Genomic DNA, 26,821 nt, shown 5'->3' with positions numbered 1-26,821 from the left:
GCAGCAGACAAGCAGGACAATTCCGTAACAAAAACCAAAGAAGTGCAAAAGGGCAAATTACAATTACAAATTACAGATCCACATAGCTTTATGTCACAGTACAACTCCTGCAAACATGAAGGAGAAATCACATCAAACTGTTTGTAAATATTTTCCCATCAGCATTTTGATTTGTTAGGGTTAACCCATATCACACTTTTGATGTTGCACAATAGGATGTGCCTCAAAGCAACTTCACGAACTGTCAGTATGACGGTTGCCCAAATGTTTTCTGTATTCATTTATTTATTCATTCCCAATGGACAAGTTGACAGATGAGGTTAGGCAGGATTCTGATGATGTTTATAGACGACATTGTGATCTGTAGTGAGTAGAGAGTAAAACTGGTCTGTGGGCCACTCTTGCTTGCATTGTTGTTGGTCAGTCAGTTAGCCACTGAGTACAGTGAAAAAGCCCTTTCCCCCTCTGTCCCCAGTAGTGTACATGGATGGACACATTTGAGAGGACCATAAAACCAGCTTAACACCACTCACACAACTACTCAAACATAAAACTTTTAAAATTCCATCAATCTTCTGCTTATCAAATCCAAACTGAGCTCAACAACAAGGTCCTGGGTTTGAATCCACCCTATGAAAGCGGTCTTTCTGTGCTATAACTATTGCACCACTGTAAAATTGTATTATATAATTGAATCTTTGTCATACCTCAAACTCTCGTTTGAAGCTTTGAGTGTGGTGAAGTTCAGCAACATGCTTGACAAAGTCCTTCACTGGAAAAGCCCTGTGCTCACCTAGGAAACAAAACCCCCACAAAACAACAATGACAAAAGACAAAACAAAACAAAACAAAAAACTAACAAATGTTCCAAATAACAATTTTTTGTCCATTATGTAATACAAAAAAGAAAGTTTCTGGACTTCTTGGTTGTGATAATAACACATTTAACTAAATAAACAGGTATGCAGTGCATCCAGAAAGTATGCACTACAGCTTTTATACAAAACCTATTAAATTAATTTTAAACTCAAAATTCAACATAATTTCAAATTCTTGTAACTTTATTAAAAGTAAATGATGAAAACAATGTGAATGTGAACATAATACATCCGGCTATGAATATAGCCTTTGGTCAATACCTTGTTGAAGCACCTTTGGCAGTAATTACTACCTTAATTATTTATGAGTATGTCACTACAAGCTTGGCACACCTATTTTAGGCAGTGAATACTGGGTGCACTCTCAGCAATGGCACTAAAATTAGTTGTGTTTCAGGGCTTGATGGCCTACTGACCACCACAGTGAAGGTCACAGTACAGGTCCTTTTTTCCCCAGAAGGTTCTTCCTCATACACACATGCATTGACATTATGACTATGGAGGATGAATTCATGGAACAGAGCCCTGTGAATGTTGGAAAAGGCAACATGCATGTTGGAACCTTTAAATGAAAAATGGTGAAAACTGTTGGGTTAGATCCTGCACATTGTACATGTAATAAAATACAATGACATTTGGCTTTCAATTCGGAAGTTTAAAACAGAAGTTAAAGTTTCCCTCTTTGTGCAAACTTAAGATCACGGAGTAAACACCAAGTCTCAGGAAAAAAGAGACGAGTATTTTTGAACTAAATCTAGAAAAAAACAACAACAAGGTTATTGATAATGTATTTAAATATTTGAATACAATGCATAACCCCTCCGTGAATCTGTTGAGGGGTTTGTGTGTCCCAGGAATGCCAGGGGCTATGTTGTCGGAGGGCTTTTGTGCTCTGGTAGGGTCTCCCATGGCAAACTGGTCCTGGATGAAGGACCAGGCAAAGAGCGATTCAAAAGACACCTATTCACAGAAACCTAGGGAACAGTCCATCATCCCGGAGCCCCAGTATAGATATACTGGGCCCCGCCCTGGAACCAATCCTGGGGAGGGTGAACGAAGGCAAGTGCCTAGTGGTGTCTGGCCTTTGCCCATGGGGGCCGGCAGGGCACAGCCCGAAGAAGGGCCATAGGGGTCACATGCAATGTGTGCTGGGTGGTGGCCAAGGGTGGAGACCTTGGTGGACTGATCCCTGGCTACCAAAACTAGCGAATGGGACATAGAATGTCACCTCTGTGGTGCACAAGAAACCTAACACAGTGTGTGAGTCCATCGATTAGCCGAACCTTGGATCCAGCAGGAACAATGCGGTTTTTGGCTTGGTCGTAGAACACTGGACCAGCTCTTTACCCTAGCAAGGATACCTGAGGGTGCATGAGAGTTTATTCAACCCGTCTACATGTGTTTTGTGGATTTGGAGAAGGCATTTGACCGTGTCCCTCTAAGTATTCTGTGGGTGGTGCTTTGGAAGTGTGGGGTGTGTGGCCTGTTGCTATGAGCTATTCGATCCTTCTGACTCGTTCCCAGTGGGAGTTGCCCTTTGTGATTCAGTTCTTAATTTTTATGGACAGAATTTCGGAAGCCGAAGTGTCGGAAGGCTTCCACTTGGGTGGTGTCAGAATCTCGTCTCTGCTTTTCACAGATGATATGGTTCTGTTGGCTTCATCTGGTGGTGGCTTTCAGCTCGCACTGGAGTGTGGTTTGCAGATAAGTGTGAAGCAGTGGGAATGAGAATCAGTACCTCCAAGTCTATTTAAGTTTCTCAGGCATCTTGTTCACAAGTGAGGGGAGAAGGGAACAGAGGACTGGCAGACAGACTGGTGCTGCGGCTGCAGTGATGTGGACACTGTACCAGTTCATTGTGATGAAGAGAGACCTGAGCGTAAAAGCGAAGCTCTCAATTTACTGGTCGTTCTACCTCCCTACCCTCACATATGGTCATGAGCTTTGGGTAGTGACCGAAGAATGGGACTGCGGATACAAGAAACGGAAATGTGCTGTCTCTAAGGGTTGCTGGCTTCTCTCTAAGATAGCGTTCAGCCATCTGGGAAAGGGCCCAGAGTAGAGGCAGTTGAGGGGGCATGGGCATGGCATGGGAGGTGTTCCAGGCATGTCCCAGGAAACACTGGAGAGATCATAGCTCTCAGCTGGCCTGGGAGTGCCTTGGTGTTCCCCCAGGGAGCTGGAGGAGGTGGCTAGGGAGAGGGAGGTCTGGGCTTCTTTGCTTAGGCTCCAGATAAGTGGAAAAAATGGATGGATGAATGGATGAATGTAATGTATGAAGTTGTTACATTGAGAACAAACAAATACTATAAATACCTTGGAGTACACATTGACAATAAACTGGACTGGGCTAAAAACACCACAGCACTTTACAGGAAGGGCCAGAGTCGTCTCTATTTTTTGAGGCGACTGAGGTCCTTCAACATCTGCCAGAAAATGCTCAGGATTTTCTACGAGTCTGTTGTGGCCAGTGCGATCCTCTATGCTGTTGCATGCTGGGGGAGCAGGCTGAGGGTCGCAGATGCCAACAGACTCAATAAACTAATCCGTAAGGCCAGCAATGTTGTGGGGATGGAGCTGGACTCCCTCAAGGTGGTGTCGGGGAGGCGGATGCTGTCCAAGATAAAGACAATGTTGGATAACACCTCCCACCCACTCCATGACATGCTGGTCAGTCACAGGAGCTCGTTCAGTGAGAGACTGAGATTACCGAAAAGCACCACTGAACGACACAGGAAATCATTCCTGCCTGTGGCCATCTCCCTGTACAACGCATCCACTTAACACACTGTTTGCTGCTACAACTACACATGTTTCTTTTTCAGCTATTTATCTATGAGTGACTTATGTATGTATGTATGTATATATATGTATATATTGTACTATTCTTAGTTAGTGTATTGTCTGTCTTGTCTTAATGTTGGTTTAAAATGGAGCACTGTAACAAAAAATAATTTCCCCCAGGGATCAATAAAGTATTCTGATTCTGATTCTGATATTTTAGACAAGTGAGAACTTTACAGCAAAATGAGGACAGCTCCATAAACTAATGACATTTTGGTAAATTAGCATCTTTACACTGTTGGCTGGAAAATTTAGAAACAAAACATTTTTTGAAATTAAGGACCTGTTTTTCGTGCAAAGTGAAGAGATTTATTGACAACTTGGGGTGTTTGTTAAATTTCTGGAAAGGATATTTAAGAAAAATTGAGAGTATAATATTGTTTTTGAAATTAAGGCAATTTTTCTAGTATGTAAGTCCTCAAATGGCTTATGTTACGTTGTTAAGATGTTAATTTTGGGTTTTAACTTCATGTCAATGTAATATGTCACACAGATACACACAAAACGATGTGTGCATGTTACCAGATATAGCAGTGTCTGGTGCTGTGATGACTCTGGTTGAGCAGCTGTCATGGATGTAAAAGTGAGCCGACTGGAAACACAACCTGCAGAAAAACAAACACTTCCTTTAGACGACAATCAACATTGCACTGATAGGCAGGAAATGCTTTTTGCTTTCATGTAATTTAGCATTAGCCCAGATTTTAGAAAATACAAAATAATCTCCCCATAACACCAGTAAATAAGATGTTAATAGGTTTGTAAACAGATGACAGCACCTCTGTACTGTCTCGGACAGACATGGGCATCAGGGATTTTCACAGATGGGGAAAAAAACCTGAATCAGAGCTGATCTCTGAGATTAACAGAGATGGGCAGTAACGCGTAATCCGATTACTTTTTTCAAGTAACGAGTAAAGTAAGGGATTACTATTGCAAAAAAGGTGATTAGATTACGGTTACTTTCCCATAAGCACGCTGCGTTACTGTGTTAATAAAACCGTGATTTTTTTGTGAGAATGTCTCATGACAGTGACGTAAGCGAGTGCGACGGTCGTGGCAACAGCTGTGTGCAGATCAACAATGGATAATATATCGAGTGCGGGAGAGAGTATGAGCCTGCAGCGTTTAAAGAGTGGAAGTACTGACCTTACTTTGAGTTTGATTCCGTAAAAAGTGACAAAAACATTAGCGTCCGCTGCTCACTGCGTGGGAAGAAAACTTATTTTTACAGCGAAAAAACCCCTAAACTTCCGAGCAAGCACCGAGTGCGCTATGACTAGGGATGGGTATCGTTTAGGTTTTATCCGATACCGGTGCCAAATCGGTACTTTTGAAACGGTGCCGGTGCTCAAACGGTGCTCAAACCGGTGCTTAAAGAATGGAGAACACAAAATTGGTCCAAAAACCTCTCATGTTCAGCTGTTTTTTGTAAAAAGATAACAATCCTTCCTCTGACCTGCACCAGGGTAAACCTCCGCCTGCCCCACTCCTGCTTTACAGGTGAAAATAGAGCAACAGGACCGTTGAGCCTTTGACTTTATTTATGTTCTTCTGTGTTTTACTTGCATCTATTTGAAAGAGTGAGTGTAAACACAAAAAATATTTTATTTTATGTGCTGGAATGTGCAGAAAATAGGTTTAAATGTTAAACTAATTTCTTCCAATCTGAGAATTTTGTATATAATTTAATTTTTGCTTGATGCATAAAGTTAAAAGATTAAAACAAGTTTTAAAAAGATACTTTTCCATTTGATTACATTTTGTATGATGGATTATGCAGAAAAAGTAGAATTGGGCTGAAAGATCTATCACTTTATCACCTATTCAGGTTCTAAGTCATGTTTTTAAAAAGTAACTAAGTAACTAATTACTTTTGAAAATAAGTAATCAGTAAAGTAACGGGTTTACTTTTGGGGGAAGTAATCAGTAATTAGTTACTGATTACTTTTTTCAAGTAACTTGACCAACACTGGAGATTAATGACAAATACTTTGAGAAACTACTTTGACTAACAAAAACAATCTCCCAACAGGTCTCAGAGGTTTTTACACCAGCCCCCCACTGTCCACTAATCTAGTCTGATTAGCCCTGCATCAAGTTTCCAAACCAAACAGAATAATTTCTACTTTATTAATTCTACTTCATTCTACTTCTATATTAATTCTTCAGTCTAGTTTTTTTTTCTTAAGATAGTTGTTCTACAACTTACTCAAGGTAAGGAAATCTTTAGTCTCAGATGACTGCTAGTGTTTGCCTAACAGTACAGATGCAAAATGACTGAAACTAGTAGCACTGCAACAATAAGCCACAAAATCATCTTCATGATTGTTAATTCACTCGGATAAAGTATTTCTCCTACTGAAAACACTGCATCCAGATAAATGGAATCTTTACGAGATTAAAGATTTCTCTTTTTCTTTTAAATGACACAGTTTAGGTCAACAGGAGCTATAAGCAGAAAGGAGTATAGGACCCGTATCCCTTAAATGATTTTGCTTTTAATGTCAGCCAGAGTCCTTGAGTGGTCTCGTCGCATCAGTGAGGGTTCATAATTCAGGGTAGTCAAGTGGTTGACGTAGACTTCCAATAGTTCCCAGCATTGGGCAGTTGAATGGTTATTCACACATTCCAAAACAACAAATTTAATTGATCTACAATACTTTGTATACTACATTAGGCAGCATTGCAGCTAAAAGGATTAGTTCCATATGCCTCCTCCATATATGTATACTATGATTTTGGTCCACCCTTTGCAGATTATGTTCAAACATGGTGTTCATTATGGACAAATTGTGATTTGCAATAACAAAACACCACTGTGTTTCAGATGAGGAAGGCTGTGCATGCCAGTCACACTCCTCCAGGTTTTACTATCATTGCTTATATCAGGGTTAAAGTCTCCCAGTAGGACAACAGAGTAATGAGGTGTAGCAGCTTGAGCAGCCGTTTCAGGGACTCCAAGAAGGCTAAACTGTTGCTTGGACTTTTATGCCAAACAACAGTCAGTACCTGCTCCCCGACCCAAATGACCTGGGAACAAATCCTGTCCTCATTAAGCGGCGGAAGCCTAAATGCACTGGCAGCAATCCGAGGGGATACAACAACCCCTAGTCTCTTTGAGTGTTTATGTACAGAAGTGCTATATAAAAACCAGTCCATTTACCTTTTTTTTTTTTAAATTCAGTCCTGTCTGGCAGGTTTTGCAATTAGCATTATGATCTGAATCCAAAAATGTGCCAAACACATTTTGCTTTTCTAAGACGAGCTATCTAAATTCTCTATAGGCTCCTCTTCTTCATGTGTTTCTTTCATCGGTTTATTTATCATTTTCTATTAGTGTTATTTTATTTATTAGATTATATGTAATATAGTATATAGTATATTATGACCTTGTCTAAGTTGACAGGCAGCAGAAGAAAAAAAAATGGAAGGGGGCGAAAACAGGAAAAACATAATAAAAGTATAGAGTGCAAATAGAAATGTGATGCCAAATGCTGCACCTGTAAGAGACGAAAAAACAAACAAAAAAAACCCAAACCCCATACAGCATCTAGAAGACAAAAATATAAAAATGCATAGTTAAATTAATCAACAGTTTTCTTGCGGTGCACACACGCATGTCTGGCGTTATTGAGGGTGGGTTGGGGGTGGTTCCTCTCCCTGCTCCTCCCAACTGGTCGTTGATTATCCCCCACCCCTCTTTCTTTCTGTCCCTTTTCTTCTTCAGTTCCTCTGCCTTCTCCTCTTGCCTTTCGGCAACCTGGCCTTCACCCACTGTCCACTCTGGCATAATACCCACACAGATAATAACACAATTTATAAAAACAAAACGATTAACCCCAGAGTCTACAGCGCTCGTCCTGGAAAAAGCAAATGTGTTTGGCACAACAAAGCATTCAGGCAATGATTCTGTCGCTAAACCTGGCTGACAGTACAGGTTAAAAACAAACAAGCAATTATATAGAGATTGACATATTTTAATGCAGAACATTTGCACTTCATTAAAAGTTTATTTTCACAGAATGTAGTATGACTACTTTTATCTAAGTATAGGATTTGGGATAGATACTTCTTCCACAACTGCAAAAAGTTTCATTCTAATTATATTAATATTTAATATTATAAATCATAATAATTTTACTAATAACCACAAATCTAACCACCTAGTAGAATTAGTTTTTAATATTTTTCTTGCTTTTATTATGAACACAATTATAAACTATGTATATAAATATATCAACTAATAAATATATAAACTTATCAAACTAAAATAATTTTAAAAAAGACAATTGTACAAGTATTTTGTACAAATATTTTAGCAGTGCAAACAGACAGATGCATAGCTTTTTCCCTTTGGTCTGCAAGTCCAGGGCAAGACACCAGATTTAAGGATCTACAACATGGTACATGGTAAAACTCGTTCTTACGTAGTGGACTGACATGACCGCAAAGTATGAAAACTTAGCCCACATAGCAAACAGCAGCTACAAGGATGGTGTGTAGTTTGACCCTTTAGGTTGCTACACAAAATCATAGTAAAAACCTTAACTGTTTTATCGGCCACTAATTCAGATCAGAAAATGAGCTACTTACTACTGTCGTGTTGTGTTGTAAAAAGACAGCACACCTTATTTGTTCACATTTTGGAAAATGTATTTAATTAAGAATGAAAGAATAAAAACTATTTTTCCTTTTCTTAGAAACTCATTATGATTTTTTTTTTTATCTTAAAAGGTGTGTGATAATGTAAACAGGAGTTCAGAGACTTCAGAACTTCTCTTTGAGTACTCTAGTTTTAATGATTTCTTTAGCAGTAATGTAATTTCCACTGCTACACTAGGATTTAATATTAGGGCTACTTTTCCTTTGGCTCCGCCCTCCAATTAGTCAGTTGGTTAGAGCAATTAGGATTCAGCTTCGAGCACAGAGCTAACCGTAAGACCGTGAAGCGCACGCAAACGCAGTCTTGCATACCTGATTGCTTATTTCAACGCATGACTTCTGAGTTGTATGTGGGCATTATTGAATTTACACGAATTTAATTGCGCGAGTAGCGATTAGTACTCGTGCAATTAAATAATTTTTTTCTCCCGCATGACTTTTGACATACATATAACACCATAGAAACTACTTAATGCAATTATATTGATTATATACTGATATTGATTATAGTAACTTGTGAGAAGCTCAGATTAAATTAAGTAACTGAGCTGCAGCTTAGTAACAACCACATTAACAGATAATCACACACTCTAAACTGAAAACAGCTACCATCCACATCCCGTGAGATACTCAGGATGTAGGATAAATATTAATATTGTGCATATCCAAACCTTTAAAGACTGTTTAGCTATATCCTGATTTGCTGCACAACTCTCACCTTGCTGCAACTTTGTAGTCAATCGAAATCCTCTCACCCTGCTTCATCTCAAATGCACAGCAGCAGTGGCCAAATGAGCACCGTGTTGTGAGTTAGTGAAGGAGGACACAACAACAGGAGGATTAGTGCAGTCTGACCTCCTGCTGCTCGCCCTACAAGAAGCTGATACGATTCCTTCTATCCGACATAATCAGTCAGATGTCCTTTTCGATCCTGCAGCCCTCCCAGGACGCTCTCCTCTGAGTGATGCTCAGAGCACTGCAGCCAAAGCACATCCTTTATTAAGGATTAATCCTCCTGCTCTACAGATTATTACCAGTTTAGCACTGCTCAGTCTTAGGGATACAACAACAAGCTGATTGCCAAACAAGAGCAATATGTTTATCTTCAACATGGCAGCTGACAAATGTACTCTGTGAAAAATAACTAAAAATGTTTACACTGCATTTGACAGCGTGTCTTTGATTGGATTTCTGGAGCTGGGTATTTCACGGTCAGAAAGATTTTCAAGATTTGTTGTCAAAACAAGACAAAAAAAAAGTTTGGGGTTTGTGACGAGGAGAAAACAAAGCATGCAAACAAAAAACTACGACTATCCTTAAAGAACATTCAGTTTGCTTCATATTGAGCATTTCATATGTCTCCATAAATAAAGAAAAATGGCATCTCTGAAGGTTATCCAAAGTGAATCAACAGAGAGCTGCAGTAACAGATGAAAGGCTTCATTCAGCATGAACAGAAGGTATTATTTGTGAAGTGTGTGTATTTGCTCACCAAAACACAAATAAAAACACACAATACGATGCATGATCAAGATTGAGCCCATGTTTGAAGAGATTAGGTTTCCCAGAAAAATGTGAAAATCTTCTGGTTGATGTTGATCATCAGAAGATATATGTCACGTGTAGTTGGGTTAGAAGGCGGGCAGTGGAGATGGGTATTATGCATATGTGTTTTTAATAGATACTAGGAATATATTCTTAACACCTTTTAGAAAAAGAAAACGTGACAAAAATCATGAAATTATTGGAGGAGGATTTGGATTAGACAATAAGTCGGATGCTAAATGTGCTAGCGTTTTTCAGTATTTTCAGTAAACAAAAATGCACTTTTGACATAAAACTGGTACAGGAAAAGGCTAAATGAACTTTTCAATCATTTCAAATGATATTCCAATGTCACGTATCTTCCTGATGTTAATCTTGTACCATACGTACAAGAATAATTGCATGATATTATTACCCACGATGGATGACCCTCCTATGGATAACAAGTTGTCTGGATCATTCTCACGTGGAGCACAATTTGGGTGGGAAGTGGTCTTCTATTGCACATCACCATGTTCATGGTAAATGCACAACAGGCTGCAGAAAAAAGCCTTTGTTTTAACCATATTGTTCACAACTCTCACTTACCTTTGGACTAAACCACCTGTGTAAATGTGTTAAAAGAATCTCACTACATAAAGTGTAAATTTTAAATAGATGGGGGATTATAAAATTGTACTATGTATCCTGCATGCATAAACTGTTTTCCATTATATGCAGATTTACCGGCAGTACCTACCGCCAGTAGACGAGAACACAGATGAGAGCAATCAGGCCGAGGACGGTGAGGGTGGAGATGACAGCCAAAGGAACCACAGCCTTCCTCTCTTGTTCCCTGATTGAACCAACTCTCGACTCGTGGCTGCTGTTACTAGCATCTGTAGAGAAATAACACCAAAAGAGTTGGCAGCTAAAAAAACGCTGCTGGAGAGCAGAAATAAAAGTCAAAACCCACCTACTTTTTAGATAAAGGCTCAAGAAGTATAATAAAATTGGTCAACAGAGCCACAAACACTATATGCCAGTGGCATACAAACCCAGTCAGGGTCATATTTTAAACGTGTCAGTTTAAACTGGATATAGTTAACTTTTAGTTACAAAAAAGTCATTATAGTCATGGTATTTTTATACATTTAAATTGTAAGTATTAGGTGAAACAAAAGGTAGAATATGGCTATTTCAAACATGTTTTTCACTATTTAACCAGCTTTTCCTTTGTTTTTGTTTTTTTGTGACAGTCAGCAAATGAATTTAAATTTTTGCTTATTTTGCCTGAAATGTAACCACAGGGTCAAAGTCAATCTAGAATCACTGGAAATAATGCAAAAGAAAGTATAAAAATATTGGTCCCATGTAGAATCCAAAATGTAGTCTCTAAAGCCACCATATTTCTGACCTCCTATCCATAAAATATATATAAAAGATGGTCGTACACTGATTAGTGAATTTATAGTAAATTTATGTTGTGAAACCTTAAATAGAGCATTGTTGCTCTTGCCGGTGGTGGCAGTGTCCGGCAGCCTCGCCTCTGTCAGTGCACCCCAGGGCAGCTGTGGCTACAATGTAGCTTGCCATCACCAGTGTGTGAATGTGTGCGTGAATGGGTGAATGACTGGTTGTGTAAAGCGCTTTGGGGTCCTTAGGGACTAGTAAAGCGCTATACAAATACAGACCATTTTTGCTTTGGGTTTTTTGTAAACCTGTTAAAATTTAAGTCTATAACCTGCCTTCAGACTTTACTGCATTTTCAGCAAATCTGTATATCTTTACACAGATTATTGTATTTATAGAATACACTGATAAAGCATAGGACCACAAATGTAACACTATCGACTGCCAATCCAAAAATAACGTCCTCTGCTTGCTTGCTAACTGCTCTTTCATTTTCAAAATATATTACAGCCCACAGATTTAGACATATTTAGTCAAGCAAATCATAATTTTATCAATCAGGTCTTGTCAACAAACTGTACTTACTCTCCCACTTGGTTCAATTGAACAACTTTGCCTGAAGTATATTTGAAACTTTGAGCATATAAGCATGGAACATTTAAAAGTAGAGGAAAGAAAATAGGAAAACAACCATAGATGGTCCAATGTAAAAGAAAGAATTAAAAATCAGCATCAAAAGGGTTTTCTGATGTCACATTTGCAAAACTTCAATATGAGACCTCCAAGAATAATAAAACAAGCTTTCCTTTCTCTTGTGGGGTTGTATCGACTTTTTTCATTGTACTTAAATTACTTAAGTGAATACATAAGTAATTTATTTATTTATTTATATGTTAGAGCAGCGGTCCCCAACCATTTTTGCACCACGGACCAGTTTACGTGTGACAATATTTTCATGGACTGGCCTTTAAGGTGCCGCGGATAAATACAACAAAACAAAACCAGTACCAAAAAAAAAGAGATTTATTTATAACACACGGGAAAAGACCCAGGAAAACCAAGTTAACGATAAAAACGATAAAGAAAATAAGGATAAAAACCAATGAAAACCCTGAAAAGCGTAAATTTCCCACCCAAGCCTCAACCCTCGCGGCCCGGTACCAAACGACTCATGGACCAGTACCGGTCCGTGGCCCAGGGGACGGGGACCGCTGCATTAGAGCACGTAGCAAAATGGTAATACAGCATCGTAGGTTACACAGATTTCTTTGCACTGTGCTCTTCTGTTTCCAGGTGTTAGGTATTATTTTTGTGAGCTTTCACTAATTATTTTTAATGATATATGAAAAATACCCACAGTGCATCTTTCCTGTAAAAGTGGATAGAAATGTACGCTGTGGAAGACCTAAACAACATTTCACTCAACTGAAACATGATTCAAATGGAAATTTCACATCTGATTAATTAAACACAAGTTGTGGACCAACTTCCAAACTTGTTGCAAAATAAATTATTATCAAAAATAATTAGAACTTATAGTACTATCCCTTTGTACTTCATCATCTTGGCAGGTAACACATACAAATTTAATGGTGACCCCAAAAACGTGAAGAATAATTAATAATTTGAAGACTTACAAGAAAAAAAAGAAGCAAATAAAATGTAACTGAGCTCTTCTTGGCTTACTCAAAGTGTTTATGAAACAACGTTGGACATTCTCATACCTCTAATATCTATTTTAGAATAAAAAAACACATTTATATCTCAAAACACAATGCTCTCCCTCATTCAAAATTGACTAATGTGCTGTACAAATACAAAATTCATCACGATAAAAACACCTGCCAAACCATTTGAAACACAGGGAGGCACAAAAGCCTTTAATGAAAAGTCCATCACTGATTCCTCAAAGTACATAACCTATAATGGCTGAACCTGAGGTCACTCAGCAGCTCCCCTTACCTCAACTGGTCGCAGCAGATGGCTGCCCCTCCCTGAGCCTGGCTCTGCGGGAGGTTTCTTCCTGTTAAAAGGGAGTTTTTCCTTCTCACTGTTGCCAAAGCACTTGCATTTGTCTGTTATATTATTGTACGATTTACCTTAAAATATAAAAGTGCCTTGAGGTGACTGTTGTTGTAATTTGGTGTTGTATAAATAAAATTGAATTCAATTTAGCCGCTAAACCATCCTTTCTGACAGCCTGTAAAAACAACAATAGTGTGAACTACACATGACTGAAAAGCTGTTTGCTAGACCTTTTCTGCACAGACTGACCCTGTACTGTCATGAATGAGTGGGTCAGACCTGTTAACCAGCTCATATCGAGTTTGTGGTGCGCTTTAAAAGTAAAACCAATTCATCCAATAATTCATCCAGCACACCTTTTTATGCCGGTTTTAAACCTTGGACTAATTACTAGAGGATGAAAAATATTAGTCAATTCAATGAGGAAATTGAAATAGAAGACTCAACTCAAAAAATTAAAAATCAAATCAAATCAAATATGTGACTTAAGGAACCAACAGTCTTAAAACCCCCTCTTAACAAATATAAATAAAAAGGTTGGAGGTTTCCCCCTAACATATATTTAGCTACCAGGCAGGCTTTATTTTTAATTTATCTGAAAGAAAAGTCAAGGCAATGTTCAATACACATCATACAACACAGATCAGTTGACCTCAAATTACCTCTAAAAAAAATAAAATAAAAGGAGTGACCCACTACTTTTCTTTTCCATTTGCAAACATTTGGCCTTTGTTGTTATTAGTGCAGTAACACACCAAGACCTTCTACAACAAGACCATGTGAAAACTTTTTTTTTTTAAATCATAAAATTTTGGTATTTTCAAGGACACTTTGACGAACAAAGCTTTATGGATGAAAATCTTAAAAAAAAGAAAAATCCAACCAAGAAAAAAAAAGATATTTTAAGTTTTTTAAAGAATTATTATTATTATTATTATGCAACTTTGAAGTAACAGGGATATTAATTATGATATTACCCACCTGCAGCAAGATTTTAATAAGATCAATGTGAATTTCATTTAAATAAACTAAAAATCAAAGCCTGTCAGGAAGGGAAAAAATCTTTCTCTGTTATTTATTACTTGATTTACTTTGTAAATACTACAACTTTAAATCACTTTTCACTCATATTTACAACCTATACATAGCACAGCTGAGACAATATAAAGATAATATAGATATGTGAACCACTTTGAAAATCAAAACAGCTCTGCTGCCCTCTGGTGCCCATGTCAAGCAACATTTGAAAAGGCATTTCAGTGTTTAGGGTTTTTGAGCATCACTAAACCTTGATGACCAAAGCTAGACCACATGTCATCTTTTTTTTCTTTTTTTTTTAAATTACAGTAATAATTTTGGTTGTTGTCAGGATATTCTTTAACTTTCTGTCTCTATCTCATGATAGTGTGGCCTCTTTAAAAGGTTTTATTCTGTCATCAAATGTAGTGCAGCGTTTAGGGCTCCTGCATTTTCGCATCTTCTTCTTTATTAGTGGCCATGAATATCTTACTGCCTCACATGTCATCAGAGAGGCTCCATTAGAATTATATTAAATAAGAAAAATACTTCACATGGAAGTGGAGCTATTTACATCCCTGATATGCAGTTTGAAAAAACAACAATATATGGCTGGATGCAATCCATTAAGATAAATATATCTGAAATTATAGTGAAGAATGTGATGAAAGGTTCATAATAGTTAAGGGGCCTGTATAGTTAAGTGAATTTTCTTTATTTTGATTTAACAGACTGAAATTATAAATGACGTTTTCTTTTTCTTCTCTTACAAATGAAGAGAAGTAGATTAGTCTTTTGGATGTTCAAAATTCTTTCTAACAAAGCATGTGTTTCCTAGTTTCCAGGGCAAAATTGCAAATGCAGTGAAGTTTTTGTCCCCCGCGCACTGGCAGCTTTTTTTTTGTTTTGTTTTACCTGCTACTGGCTCCTCTTCTGTCAACTCCCTTTCTGTGTGCTCAGAGATACTGAAGTCAGAAGATGTCTCGTTGTCGTAGAGGCTTTCACTCTGCCCTGAGCTGCTCCCCTCCTCCCTACCTAGCGACCAATGTGAAGCAGAGGTTACTGCTTCCGTTGTCGTGTCTCCTACCTCGAAGCCCAATGCATTGCTACTCTCACTTTCAAAATAAAATGCTGAGGAGTGTTCATCCAGATCGTCTGGGTTCTGGCCAGCCTCTGAGGAGCTAGATGGGGAAGCACTGCTAATAACGTTCATCGAGTAAGGGAGCATGCTCTCCCCAGAGGTTGAAGTTTGAACCATGTCCCACTCCTGATCTATGCCCTCCTGGGAGTCGGGGAACAGGCCTGAGCCAGATGCACTGGTACTGGTGTCTATCACCTGTCCCTCTGAAGCGAGAGTGGTGGGGGAGGCTGTGGGTGAAGGAGTTAGCACAGATGATACAGAGAACCAGGATTCCATGATGGCAGATGCTGTGGCTGCAACAGAAATTGGCAGGTCACTTTGGGTGGCTTGGAGAACCTGGGAGTGTGAAGAAGATGATGAAGGCAAGATAGCACTACGGGATGACAGTGGCTGACCTAAGGACAGACCATCAGAGCCCACCACAGATAAAGAGTGTAGAAAATTGTCAAAGTCAACATGAGTGGCTGAAAGGAAGCCCAAACTTGAGTAAAGCTCTAAACTTATAGAGTCCCAGGCTGAGGAGGACAATTCAACATTTAACAAATGCAACCAAGGGGAGGATGCTGATGGCTCCAAAGAGCAGTCACACAGGGCATGCACATCGCTAACTAATGGAAACCTGTCACCACTGCCCTCTTTGAGAAAAGTCTCTATTGTTTTCCCTGTGGCATATCTTGAATTGTCAAAAACAGATGAGAAAGAACTAGATAATCCCAGGGTAGGGTCAAAAAGGAAGCGGTTACTAGACAGATGAACCGAAGGTTCTAGGGTGGGGATGACAGACAGAGATGCTGCTGAGAGAGACTGATCCCAGGAAGATTCAGAGAGCTTGGTGGTGAAAACAATAGCAGACGGGTCTAGAAGTGCTTGGAGTGGAGGTGTACTGCTAAATACTGAGGGATTACTTGAAGATCCAGACAACACATCATCATTGCTATCAGTATCATCAAACCCAACACCATGAAAGACAGGGTCAGTCGCCCAACCAGACAGGGAGTGTGAGGGGTGAGGGAGGTAAGGCAGGGTAGAGGCAGATAGCGTGAAGACTGAAGCCTGGGAAACTGGGTCTTTGACAGGTGACAGGGATGTAGCAGTAAGCTGTGAGTCCAAGGGAGACAATACAGGCCAAGAGGAGGTAGGATCATGCAAGCAGGTGGAAGAGGCACAGCTGGAATCCACGGCGTCACACAAAGGAGAGGAGGTGAAGGAGGAGGAAGTTGAGGGGAACACAAATAGGCTCTCACCATTGGACAGTGGCTTTGTGGTCTGCACGAGAATGCGGCTTAATTGGACAGATGTTTTGGTAGGTGAAGAGGAAGGTTTGGAAGTTGAGCTTTCTGTCTGGATCTCTGGAATACCTCTGGGCTTGGTAGAAAGACTTCTATCAGTGGTGTTGTCTTTGTTTGTTGGGTGTGCCAAACGTGGATCAGTCTTGGTTTGGATGAAGGATGTAGAAGACGACGTTGTGCTGCTCACATTACTTATATGAGACATGACATTGGTTGCAGTGTTGCCTGATTGAGAAACATTACCTTCTTTGGTCTTTGCACTGGTAATTGTAGGAGTAGTGGTAGTTACTTTTCCAGAATAATCTTGTTGACTTAATCCTCTATTAATGTAATCAGCCTTTGAAGTGGTGACTGTGGGAGCAGTGGTACTTATACCTCCCTTTATTTTGCCTTTTCCGTTTAGGGTAATGCCTCCATGAACACCATCTATTTTTATCGTGCGGTGTAAAGGAGCAGTGGTGGTATAAAGTGAGTTTTCTTTGGTTGTTTTGGTTAAATTAAACAGAGCATTGACATTGAAGTTAGCTCTTCCCTTTGTTTCTGGTGGCAGGGTCATTTCTGGTGACCACATGGAGGTACTATGTTGTTGCATCTCTTCAGAATTGCTCAACACTTGACCAGATTGAGTGGCTCTAAGAGGAGGAAGTGGATCCTTGGTAACTTTCCTGTGACCCGACTCTACTGTTGTAGTTCTAATAGTAGGCAAAAGCAAAAAAGGTGATTCAGAAGTTGTTGTCCTCTGCAAGTTTGTTGCACTCCAATCCAGATCGTGGTCCTTAGTTTGTCCTATTTCATCCCAGGTAAGATCTAGATCATACTTGACCTGTTGGTAAAAGTATGGTTTACAGACTTTGACAAGTAACAGTAATTCTACAATTAAACAATGAGATGGGGAAAATAGGATTTTTGTTTTTACCTCATTACTATATTCATAAGAAGCTGGATCCAGTGCATTTTCTAGAAAGGGAACAGAATGCAACATTAGTTATATACAATGCAAACAAGAACTAGAATAAATCACTTAATTTCAAAATAACTCTAGCTTAAATTTTCTTCAGGATGGCTTTAAGTTTCCTTCAACTTATATTCATGTTATTTTTAATTTCCAGAATTAAAAACAATGTTCAAAGAAAGAAAATGCTGAAAAAGCAGAAATAGGTAACAAAGGTCATAACAAATTGGAAACACAGACGAAAACATCTCAGACAAGAACAGGTAAGCTCCTGGACAATTAATCCTTTCATTTAGTTTTGTTATTCTAGGACCAATAATCAGAATGGGAATGTGTCACTCGGGATAGAAAAAAGGACAATACAAAAAACCATATGGAGAAAATGAAAAAGAGGAGGATTATTCAGACAACTACATGTGATAAAATGACAATTTATGAAAAAAACAAATGGTGACAACATATCGGGTACCTGCATGCAGGAATTATCCCCAAAAGACACAAACACATGAAGCATTTGCAACTTGTAGTTTTTCCTGTTTCATTCTTATAAAACTAGACAAGTTACAGAAAGGAATCTGAACAAAAAGCTTTCAAGTTACTTCTTTAACTCCGATTGTCTCAAACTTTTGTTTTCAGACTGGATCCACCTGTTCCCTAAGAGGAATAAAACAAACTCATAAGGAGAGTTATCTGCTAATGCTGCACAAGCTGACTGAACTTAGAGACAGCACACAGTGGGGATTTAAGGGGGCAGGTGTGTAAATGGTGGGCTAGTGGCTCTTACCTGTTTGAAGCTAAATGACACACCACAAGGACCAGATCAGACTTGTTTGAGAAGCATGAAGTGAGGTTTTACAAGTTTAAAGAAACAGGCTTGATGGAGAAGACTCAGGGAAATGATATGTGTGTTAACTTTATCAACATTAGCACCATGGCATTTACAAATGAAATACATATCAGTATTTTTTCCTAGAACACATATCATCATTATAGATCATAAATAACACTTTTGCAAATTTCTGTATAGGAATTGTATTTTGAACGTACTTCATTTGGTGATCATAAAATTCCTACTATAATCATGTATGGTTTGCTCTCAGGAGCTCAGTGAATTCCAGTGTGGTAGCATGATAGGACCTGCGCAACCAGTCCAGTAATAAAGTTATGCTATACACTTTACTCGGTCTGAAATATTTTTTCAATTTTAAAAGTGACTAATTTTAAAGGTGAGTAAAACGTTGCCTTGTTAGTTATTCCTCACAGTCTTGTAAATGCCATAATCAATTCAGTTTTATTCATATAGTGCCAAATCACAGCAACAGTTGCCTCAAGGCACTTTACAAGGTAGAGACCCTACAATATAATTGAAAATAAGGTAATGCTACTTAAATATAAGTAGCTGTCACATCAGAATCGCTCCATTTCCTAATTTCAGAGAGTCTTCTTTATACCTGAAAATAAGGTAATGCTACTTAAATATAAGTAGTAATCTAATAGTAGTAATCTAATACTAACATAATAAGGTGTTTTTAAGATGTCGATTTCTATGTTTTTTTGTGACAGAACTATTTCTAGGCAGCTATGACTGCCAGAATGTTAGCATGTATCCAAAACCCAAGTTAGGAAAAATTCACTTATGTAAATCTAATGAATATTGAAGAATATTACAATAAGATACAGGATAATAGGATACTTCATCTTTTTGATTGTAAGAACACATATCGGTTTATTTATTATTAAGTTCAGCTGAAATACAAAGTCACTATAACTGCCAATCCAGTCCTCACTAAACAAAAGGCTGCAAAAACAAAAGGTTTGGGAAGCAGAACAGATGCCATGTGAATGTGGATGACAGCAAAACAAAGATGGCAGCTTTGCAACACTAAAAATGACTCTTTAAACCAAGTATATTGTTTAACTCTAAATACAGGAAGAGTATATTTTAAGAATCTAAAGAAACAGTTAAAAACACAGAAAAGATGAAACATGTTTTTGTGTGTTAAATCAAATGTAGTCAGTTACATGTGTACAACCATAGGGAAGGTAAAATGGGTAGGGTGAAAAGGAGATGAGGAAAAACACAAGAAATATTTATTCAGGATTTAGGGGAGGACAGATATTTGGGATAAATTGTTTACAAAGAAAATGTGTAAGAAACCAAAAAAGTTAATTAATTGCACCCTAATGATCATATTTCAGTAACAATTTAGTTAGTTTGAAGGGCTGAAGCAGTTTTTCCTCAGCTTCAGGTCTTTGTGTTAAGTAAGGTTAAACAAAACCCTTTTAGACGGAAAAAAGAAATTCTCTAGCCTCAACCAAAACCAGATGTTTCCGTTACAAAAGTGACCTTGTTAGTGTGTGGTAATTTATAAGCTTTTATCTTCTAATGCAGTTTATTCCATTTATGACCATAAAACAACAGAAAAATGTAAAGAGAGAATAGCAAAAGAAAATGATGAAAATAAAAAAAAAACAATAAAATGCCATAGTAAATAAAAATGTTGAATGAAATAAAAAATGCATACACGTTATTAGATTAAATTTAAATTATTAATTATTAATAATATGTAAAAGTGACTGGAATATATTTAAAATATGGTTAAATGATGACTTAGTAACAGTAATGTGACCAATAACATTACTAAGTGTTAACCAATTATTTTGCACTTTGTAAAGGTTCAATACAAATTAATTTTATAATATACAGGTTTGGCTATCTTGCAGGTTTGTCACAAAGTCACAATTTGCACTAGCCTTACTATTTCACAATTAATAGATTTTGTGGTTATGCCTGGTGATGGGCACGCTTGCTCTTACCAGGGTTGTCAATGGGCATGACAACCATCAATGGGTTGCTTGAACGTCCGTACAGACCATTGGAGCACACCGCCACAACCTGGATCATATAACTGGTGTTGGCCAAGAGGTCATCAAGTATCGCACCCTGGTGAAAGAATATCACATCAGTGCCAAGATTACCTACTTCCATTCTCTACAGTCATTTGCATGTCTTTATTTCACTCACAAGGAGTTAAACCATGGTCAAAGTACAGTGTACAAGTGAATGTTACAGCTATCCTAAAACTAGGCTCGTGCCCGGTACCAAACGACTCATGGTCCGGTACCGGTGCGTGGCCCAGGGGTTGGGGACCGCTGTTGTAGACAAATTCCTATACATATTTCTTAGATATTTTGATCCATATTGACATGACAGCATCATGCAGCTGCCACAGATTTGTTGGCTCTTTATACATGGCAGGTATCAAGAGCTTTCATGTTGTTACCAAATTGGGATTTTTGCCATCCAAATTTTGCAGCAGAAATCTACATTTATTAGACCAAACATCATTCTTCCAGGCTGTTGCTGTCCTACTTTGGTGATCCCCTACAAGTTATAGCCTCAGGTTCCTGTTCTTAGCTGACAGCAGCAACTATTGTCGCCTTCTTCTGTTGCTGCTGTAACACATCTTCTTCACAGTTCAACGTGCTGTACTCTTAAGCATACCTTGGTTATAACCAGTAGATATCTAAATTACTGTTGCCATCCTATCAGCTCAAAGCATTCTAGCCATTCTCCTCTGACCTCTGGCATTAACAGCATTTTCACCCAAACACATGCCATTCTCTGGATATTTTCTGTTTTGAGAAAATGTTCATCTTTTGCAATGTGATTTGGTTGACTAGATATTTGCATTATCTAGCAGTTCAACGGGTGCACCTAACAAAGTGTCTAATGAGTGTAAGTAAGCATCCTTACCTCATCACCTAATGATATTAATGCTGAAAATTTTCTGTGTCCGAGACTTATTTAATTTGCTACCTTGCGATTAAACACCACAGAAGTTGTTGCAGACATTCATCATTTGGCAAAAAAGACATTTTACTTTTGGCAAGTATCTTGCACATATTGTGGAAGTGTCATAAAACTTTTATTTCAACACAAAGTTTATTGTCTAACATAAAATCCAGGGCGACACTTTTGGGTTGGCCTACAGGTGAACTTCAACATACTCCCTAGACTATGAAATAACAATATGGCTAAGAATTATTTACCATTAAAGCCACACCAAAAACATTGAGCAGCCTAGTGAACACCTTTTTGAGAAGACAGTTTTTAGTAGTAGTAAGCAGTGCACAGTTCTTAGAGGTTCGGTGATTATCATTTGTGCAACAGCTGCTTATTCAGGCTTTACAGAGGTCAATGGTTAATATAATTGGCGAAAATATCACCCCTCTGTGAATTGCTACCTTAACGTGGTGGAGGGGGTTTGTGTGTTCCAGGGATTCCAGGGGCTATGTTGTCCCCCTTGGTAGTGTCTCCCATGGCAAATTGGTCCTGGGTAAGGGACCAAACAATGAGGAATTCAAAAGACCCCCATGAGTATAAGTCACCGGTCGTAGCAGATGCCCGCCCCTCCCTGAGCCTGGTTCTGCCGGAGGTTTCTTCCTGTTAAAAGGGAGTTTTTCCTTCCCACTGTCGCCAAAGTGCTTGCTCATAGGGGGTCATATGATTGTTGGGTTTTTCTCTGTATGTATTATTGTAGGATCTACTGTACAATATAAAGCGCCTTGAGGCGACTGTTGTTGTGATTTGGCGCTATATAAATAAAACTGAATTGAATCAAATAAGTCCAAGGGAACAGTTCACCCTTCCAGGGCCCCTCACTGGAGCCAGGCCCGGGGAGGGTGCCCAATGGCATCCATGGGGCACAGCCAGGCACAGTTCGAAAAAGGGACATGGCCTCCTGCAGGCCCACTACCCACAGAAGGTGCCATAGGTGTCGGGTACAATGTGCTTTGGGTGGCGGCCAGGAGCAGAGGCCCTGTCGGACCAAACCCTGACTACCAAAACTAGTGATTGGGACATGGAATGTCACCTCTCTGGTGTCTGGGTTAGTGCATGAGGTTGAGAGGTACCTGCTAGATATAGTCGGGCTCACCTCAATGCATGGCTTGGGGTCCTGGTGAGGGCCTAGACTCTATCTCAGTCTAGAGTTGCCCTTGCTGAGAGGCAGCAGACTGGGGTGGGTATTCTAGTATCCCCTCGGCTTGTTGCCTATACGTTGGGGTTTCTGGACAAGAGGGCTTGCACCCTGCACCTTCAGGTCAGAGGACAGGTCCTGACTGTCGTCTCCGCTTATGCGCAGTTTACTTCAAAGTACCCAGCCTTCTTGGAGTCCCTGGGTGCTTGAGAGTGCTCCACATGGGGACTGTTGTCCTACTGGGAGACTTCAACGCTCATGTAAGAAATGACAGTGAGACCTGGAGGGGGCGTGACTGGAAGGAATGGGCTCCCGGATCTGAACCTGAGCAGTGTTTTGTTACTGGACGCCTGTGCAAACCACAGTTGTAACAAACATTTTTGTAAACGATTTTGTAATCGTATCACCAGACTTGTGGAAATATTTTGGGTGAAGAGAGGGGCTGAGCTGATCACCACCTGGTGGTGAGTTGGATCAGGTGGTGGGGGGGAGGATGCTGGACAGACCTGACACACCAAAATGTATAATGAGGGTGAGCTGGGAACGCCTGGCAGAGGTCCAGTCTGCAAGATCTTCAACTCACACCTCAGGCAGAGCTTCAACAGCGTTCCAAGGGAGATTGGGGACATCGAGCCTGAATGGACCATGTTCAGCACCTCCACTGCTGAAGCCGCTGCACTGAGCTGCAGCTGTAAGGTGGATGCTGCCTGTCGTGGTAGTAACCGCCGAACCAAATGTTGGGACACCAGAAGTGAAGGGAGCCACCAGGCTAAAGGAGGAGTCCTATTGGGCTTGGTTAGCTTTCGGGACGTCAGAGGCAGCTGATAGGTACTGACAGGCCAAGCAGAACGCGACTCAGGCAGTGACTAAAGCAAAAACCCAGTGTGAGAGGAGTTTGGAGAGGCCATGGAAAAGGAAGAAATTCTGGCAAACTGTCATGCGACGGATACTTAAGAAGGGTGTGCTCCAACTATAGGGGATCACACCCTCAGCCTCCTTGGGAAAGTCTATGCCATGGTGCTGGCGAGTCCGTCCTTTAGTTGAACCTCGGATACAGGAGGAACAATGCGGCTTTCGTCCTGGTCGTGGAACACTGGACCAGCTCTTTACCCTCTCAACGATACTTGAGGGTGCATGGGAGTTTGCCCAACCAGTCGACATATATTTTGTGGACTTGGAGAAGGCATTCAACCATGTCCTTCAGAGTGTTCTGTGGGAGGTGCTTCAGGAGTATGGGATGTCTGACCCATTGCAACAGGCCCTTTTTTATGGAGAGAATTTCTAGAAGTAGCCAAGTGGAGGGAGGCTTTCACTTGGGTGGTCTCAGAATCTCATCTCTGCTTTTTGCAGATGATGCAGTTCTGTTAGCCTTAATGTATGATGGCCTCCAGCTCGCACTGGAACAGCTTGCAGTAGAGTGTGAAGCAGTGGAAATGAGAATCAGCACCTCCAAATCTGAGGCCATGGCCCTCAGCCGGAAAAGGGTGAATTGCCCACTTCGGGTCAGGGACAACTTCCTACCCCAAGTGAATTAAACTAAAATCTCGGGGTCTTGTTCACAAGTGATGAGGGAGTGAGAGATTAACAGATGGATTGGTGCTGCGGCTGCAGTGATGCGGACGCTGTACTGGTCTGTTATGGTGAAGATAGAGCTGAATGTAAAAACGAAGCTCTCAATTTACTGGTTGATCCACGTCCCTACCCTCATCTACAGTCACAAGCCGTGGGTAGTGCGGATACTAGCAGCACAAATGGGCTTCCTCCAAAGGTTGGCTGGCCTTTCCCTTAGAGATAGGGTGAGGAGTTCAGCCATCTGGGAAGGACTAAGAGTAGACCCACTGCTCCTCCACAATGAAAGGAGCCAGTTGAGATGGTTTGGGCATCTGACAAGAATGCCTCTTGGGCGCATCCTGGGCGAGGTGTTCCAGGTATGCCCCACTGGGAGGAGGCCCCGGGGCAGACCCAGGACACGCTGGAGAGATTATATCTCTCGGTTGGCCTGGGAATGCCTTGGTGTTCCCTTGGACAAGCTGGAGGAGGTGGTAGGGGAGAGGGAGGTCTGGGCTTCTCTGCCTTGTCTGGCCCCCCATGACCCGGCCCCTGATCAGTGGAAGAAGATGGATGGATGGATGGATGGATGGATGGATGGATGGACAGATGGCAAATATCACAAAATTTAAGAGAAAATGTTTTTTATATTATGAACTGTTGGTTGCTTTCTCACCACATCCTGGTCTCCGTCAGTCAGATATTCAGATGAGACAGCATTCTCTGTACTAGCTAGTCTGTAGTTGACTGAGTACTTGTCGATGCTGGAGTCATACACTGCCCGTGGCCTTTCCCATGTCACCAGCAGGCTGCTAAGGTTGTGTGGTGCCACCTGGATGTTCTCCGGTTCTGAACTGCAGACTGAAACACACAGATAAAAACCTGATAAAAACCTGGTTTACAGCTTACATTTCCTCAGTCATTTCAGATCCTGATAAAATAAATAAATAAATAAATGTACTCATTACAGTGTGGCTGGCTTGGTATTATTGATTGTCACATTCTACAGTGTATATTCCATTTTTGCCTGCACTTTTGGACACAAATTCAAATACAGGAACCAAAACTCTAACCAAAACTAAGATCTACCTTGACTTTATTTTCTATTATAGTAACTTTTATTATTTCAGTAGCCTTTATGTAAATTTGATGAACAGGGGAACACTGGATACATTATCATGTATGATTGACTACATTAAAAAGAAGAAAGAGTCAATTAAAAGGAAAATATTACATTTTATGATTTTGCTTTTAAAATTGTCCGGATCCTCAATGCAGGTTATCACATCACATTATGTTTTATAGCTTGTTCTTTTGAAGCAACTCAGTGGTGAAATGTGTTCAATGCTTGTTTGCTGATTAGGAAAATTACACAAAAAACTACAAAGCTGAATTTCATAAAACTGAAATTGTGCTCTTCAATATAAAATTGAAGAGCATAATCAAGAATTAATTCAATTTAGATGTGAAGCCATAGTTATACCTTTAAAATTGACTTTGGTGGGCCATAAACTGTCCTAGCGCCCATCATGATGTGCCTTTATTTGTTTATTGATTTATTTGTTACTGCCTTGAGGTGACTGCTGTTGCGATGTGGCGCTGTATATATAAAATTTAATTAAATTGAACTGAATTATTAACTACCGGTAAGTAAGCAATGGATGAGTAACGTGAATTGTGGTTGTTGAAATGGCTCCTGTCTGTGTTTGTAAGTATGATTCTGGGTCAGAGGTGAGATTAGTAGTGCAGAGACAATGCAGATGACTGACACTATGAAGTCTGGGATTAACACAGATTAAAGCAGGCTGAGGATTGGCGGTGACAGACAGAAAACTCTATCCAATCATTCGCAAATTTCCTTTTCCACTGGATCTCAGCTAGGCTCAGTGCTCTAACCAGTCTGGACTCTGTTCACTGAGGGATCAAAGTGAAAATCCTGATATCATTAGCTACGAACAGCAGAAGAGGGAACAGATAAATACAAGCTGATAAATACAAATATTTTGCTTGGACCACTAGAGGGCAGTGCCAACCACGAGAACTTTGGTAAAGAATGCACAAACCTCTCTCTCTCTCTCTCTCTCTCCCTCCCTCCCTCCCTCCCTCTCTCCCTCCCCCTCTCCCTCCAATTTTAGTCTGTTTTCCCTGAAACCAACTGTCAGGGAAAACAGACCATGTGTTTCCATGTGGCAAACCTCAGTGTGGTCGTGGTTTGACTGATTGACTGACTGACTGGTTGGGTTGTGTATGTGTGTTTATGTGTTTTTGTAGTTAAAGGGCAGGACTGAAGGCAGATCAAACATACTGCTGAGTGCAGAAAGAGAAATGATAAGACATAAAGAGTAATAAATAAAACAGCGGACGCACCAATGAATCACTCCAAAGTGACCTGAAAATCAACAACAATAACAAAAAAAAGACCAGAAAAAAAAACTATGCTATGTTGACTAAACCAACATTAATTGTTCTATGCTGACATGTCTATAAACAGTGTTGGGGAGTATCGGAATACATGTACCGCTGTTACGTATTTAAAATACAAA

General features: G+C 39.8%; 1 protein-coding gene across 1 annotated transcript in view; it reads right to left on the bottom strand.

Annotated features, from left to right (window-relative positions):
- LOC146628437 (receptor-type tyrosine-protein phosphatase zeta-like) overlaps positions 1-26,821 on the bottom strand; it is a 97,952-nt gene that overhangs the window by 17,913 nt on the left and 53,218 nt on the right. The window contains exons 9-15 of the mRNA XM_085357836.1: positions 24,955-25,139; positions 20,566-20,692; positions 17,713-17,753; positions 15,282-17,619; positions 10,672-10,810; positions 4,245-4,327; positions 708-793 (exon numbers count right to left, since the gene is read on the bottom strand). Of these exons, the coding sequence (XP_085213962.1) occupies positions 708-793; positions 4,245-4,327; positions 10,672-10,810; positions 15,282-17,619; positions 17,713-17,753; positions 20,566-20,692; positions 24,955-25,139 (2,999 nt within the window). The remainder of the gene's footprint in view (positions 1-707; positions 794-4,244; positions 4,328-10,671; positions 10,811-15,281; positions 17,620-17,712; positions 17,754-20,565; positions 20,693-24,954; positions 25,140-26,821) is intronic.

Source organism: Diplotaxodon limnothrissa, linkage group LG7, assembly GCF_057381915.1.
Source record: "Diplotaxodon limnothrissa isolate DT_005_m linkage group LG7, D_limnothrissa_male_GT1.1, whole genome shotgun sequence".
NCBI lineage: Eukaryota > Metazoa > Chordata > Actinopteri > Cichliformes > Cichlidae > Diplotaxodon > Diplotaxodon limnothrissa.
This window is presented reverse-complemented; position numbering and strand designations above follow the sequence as displayed.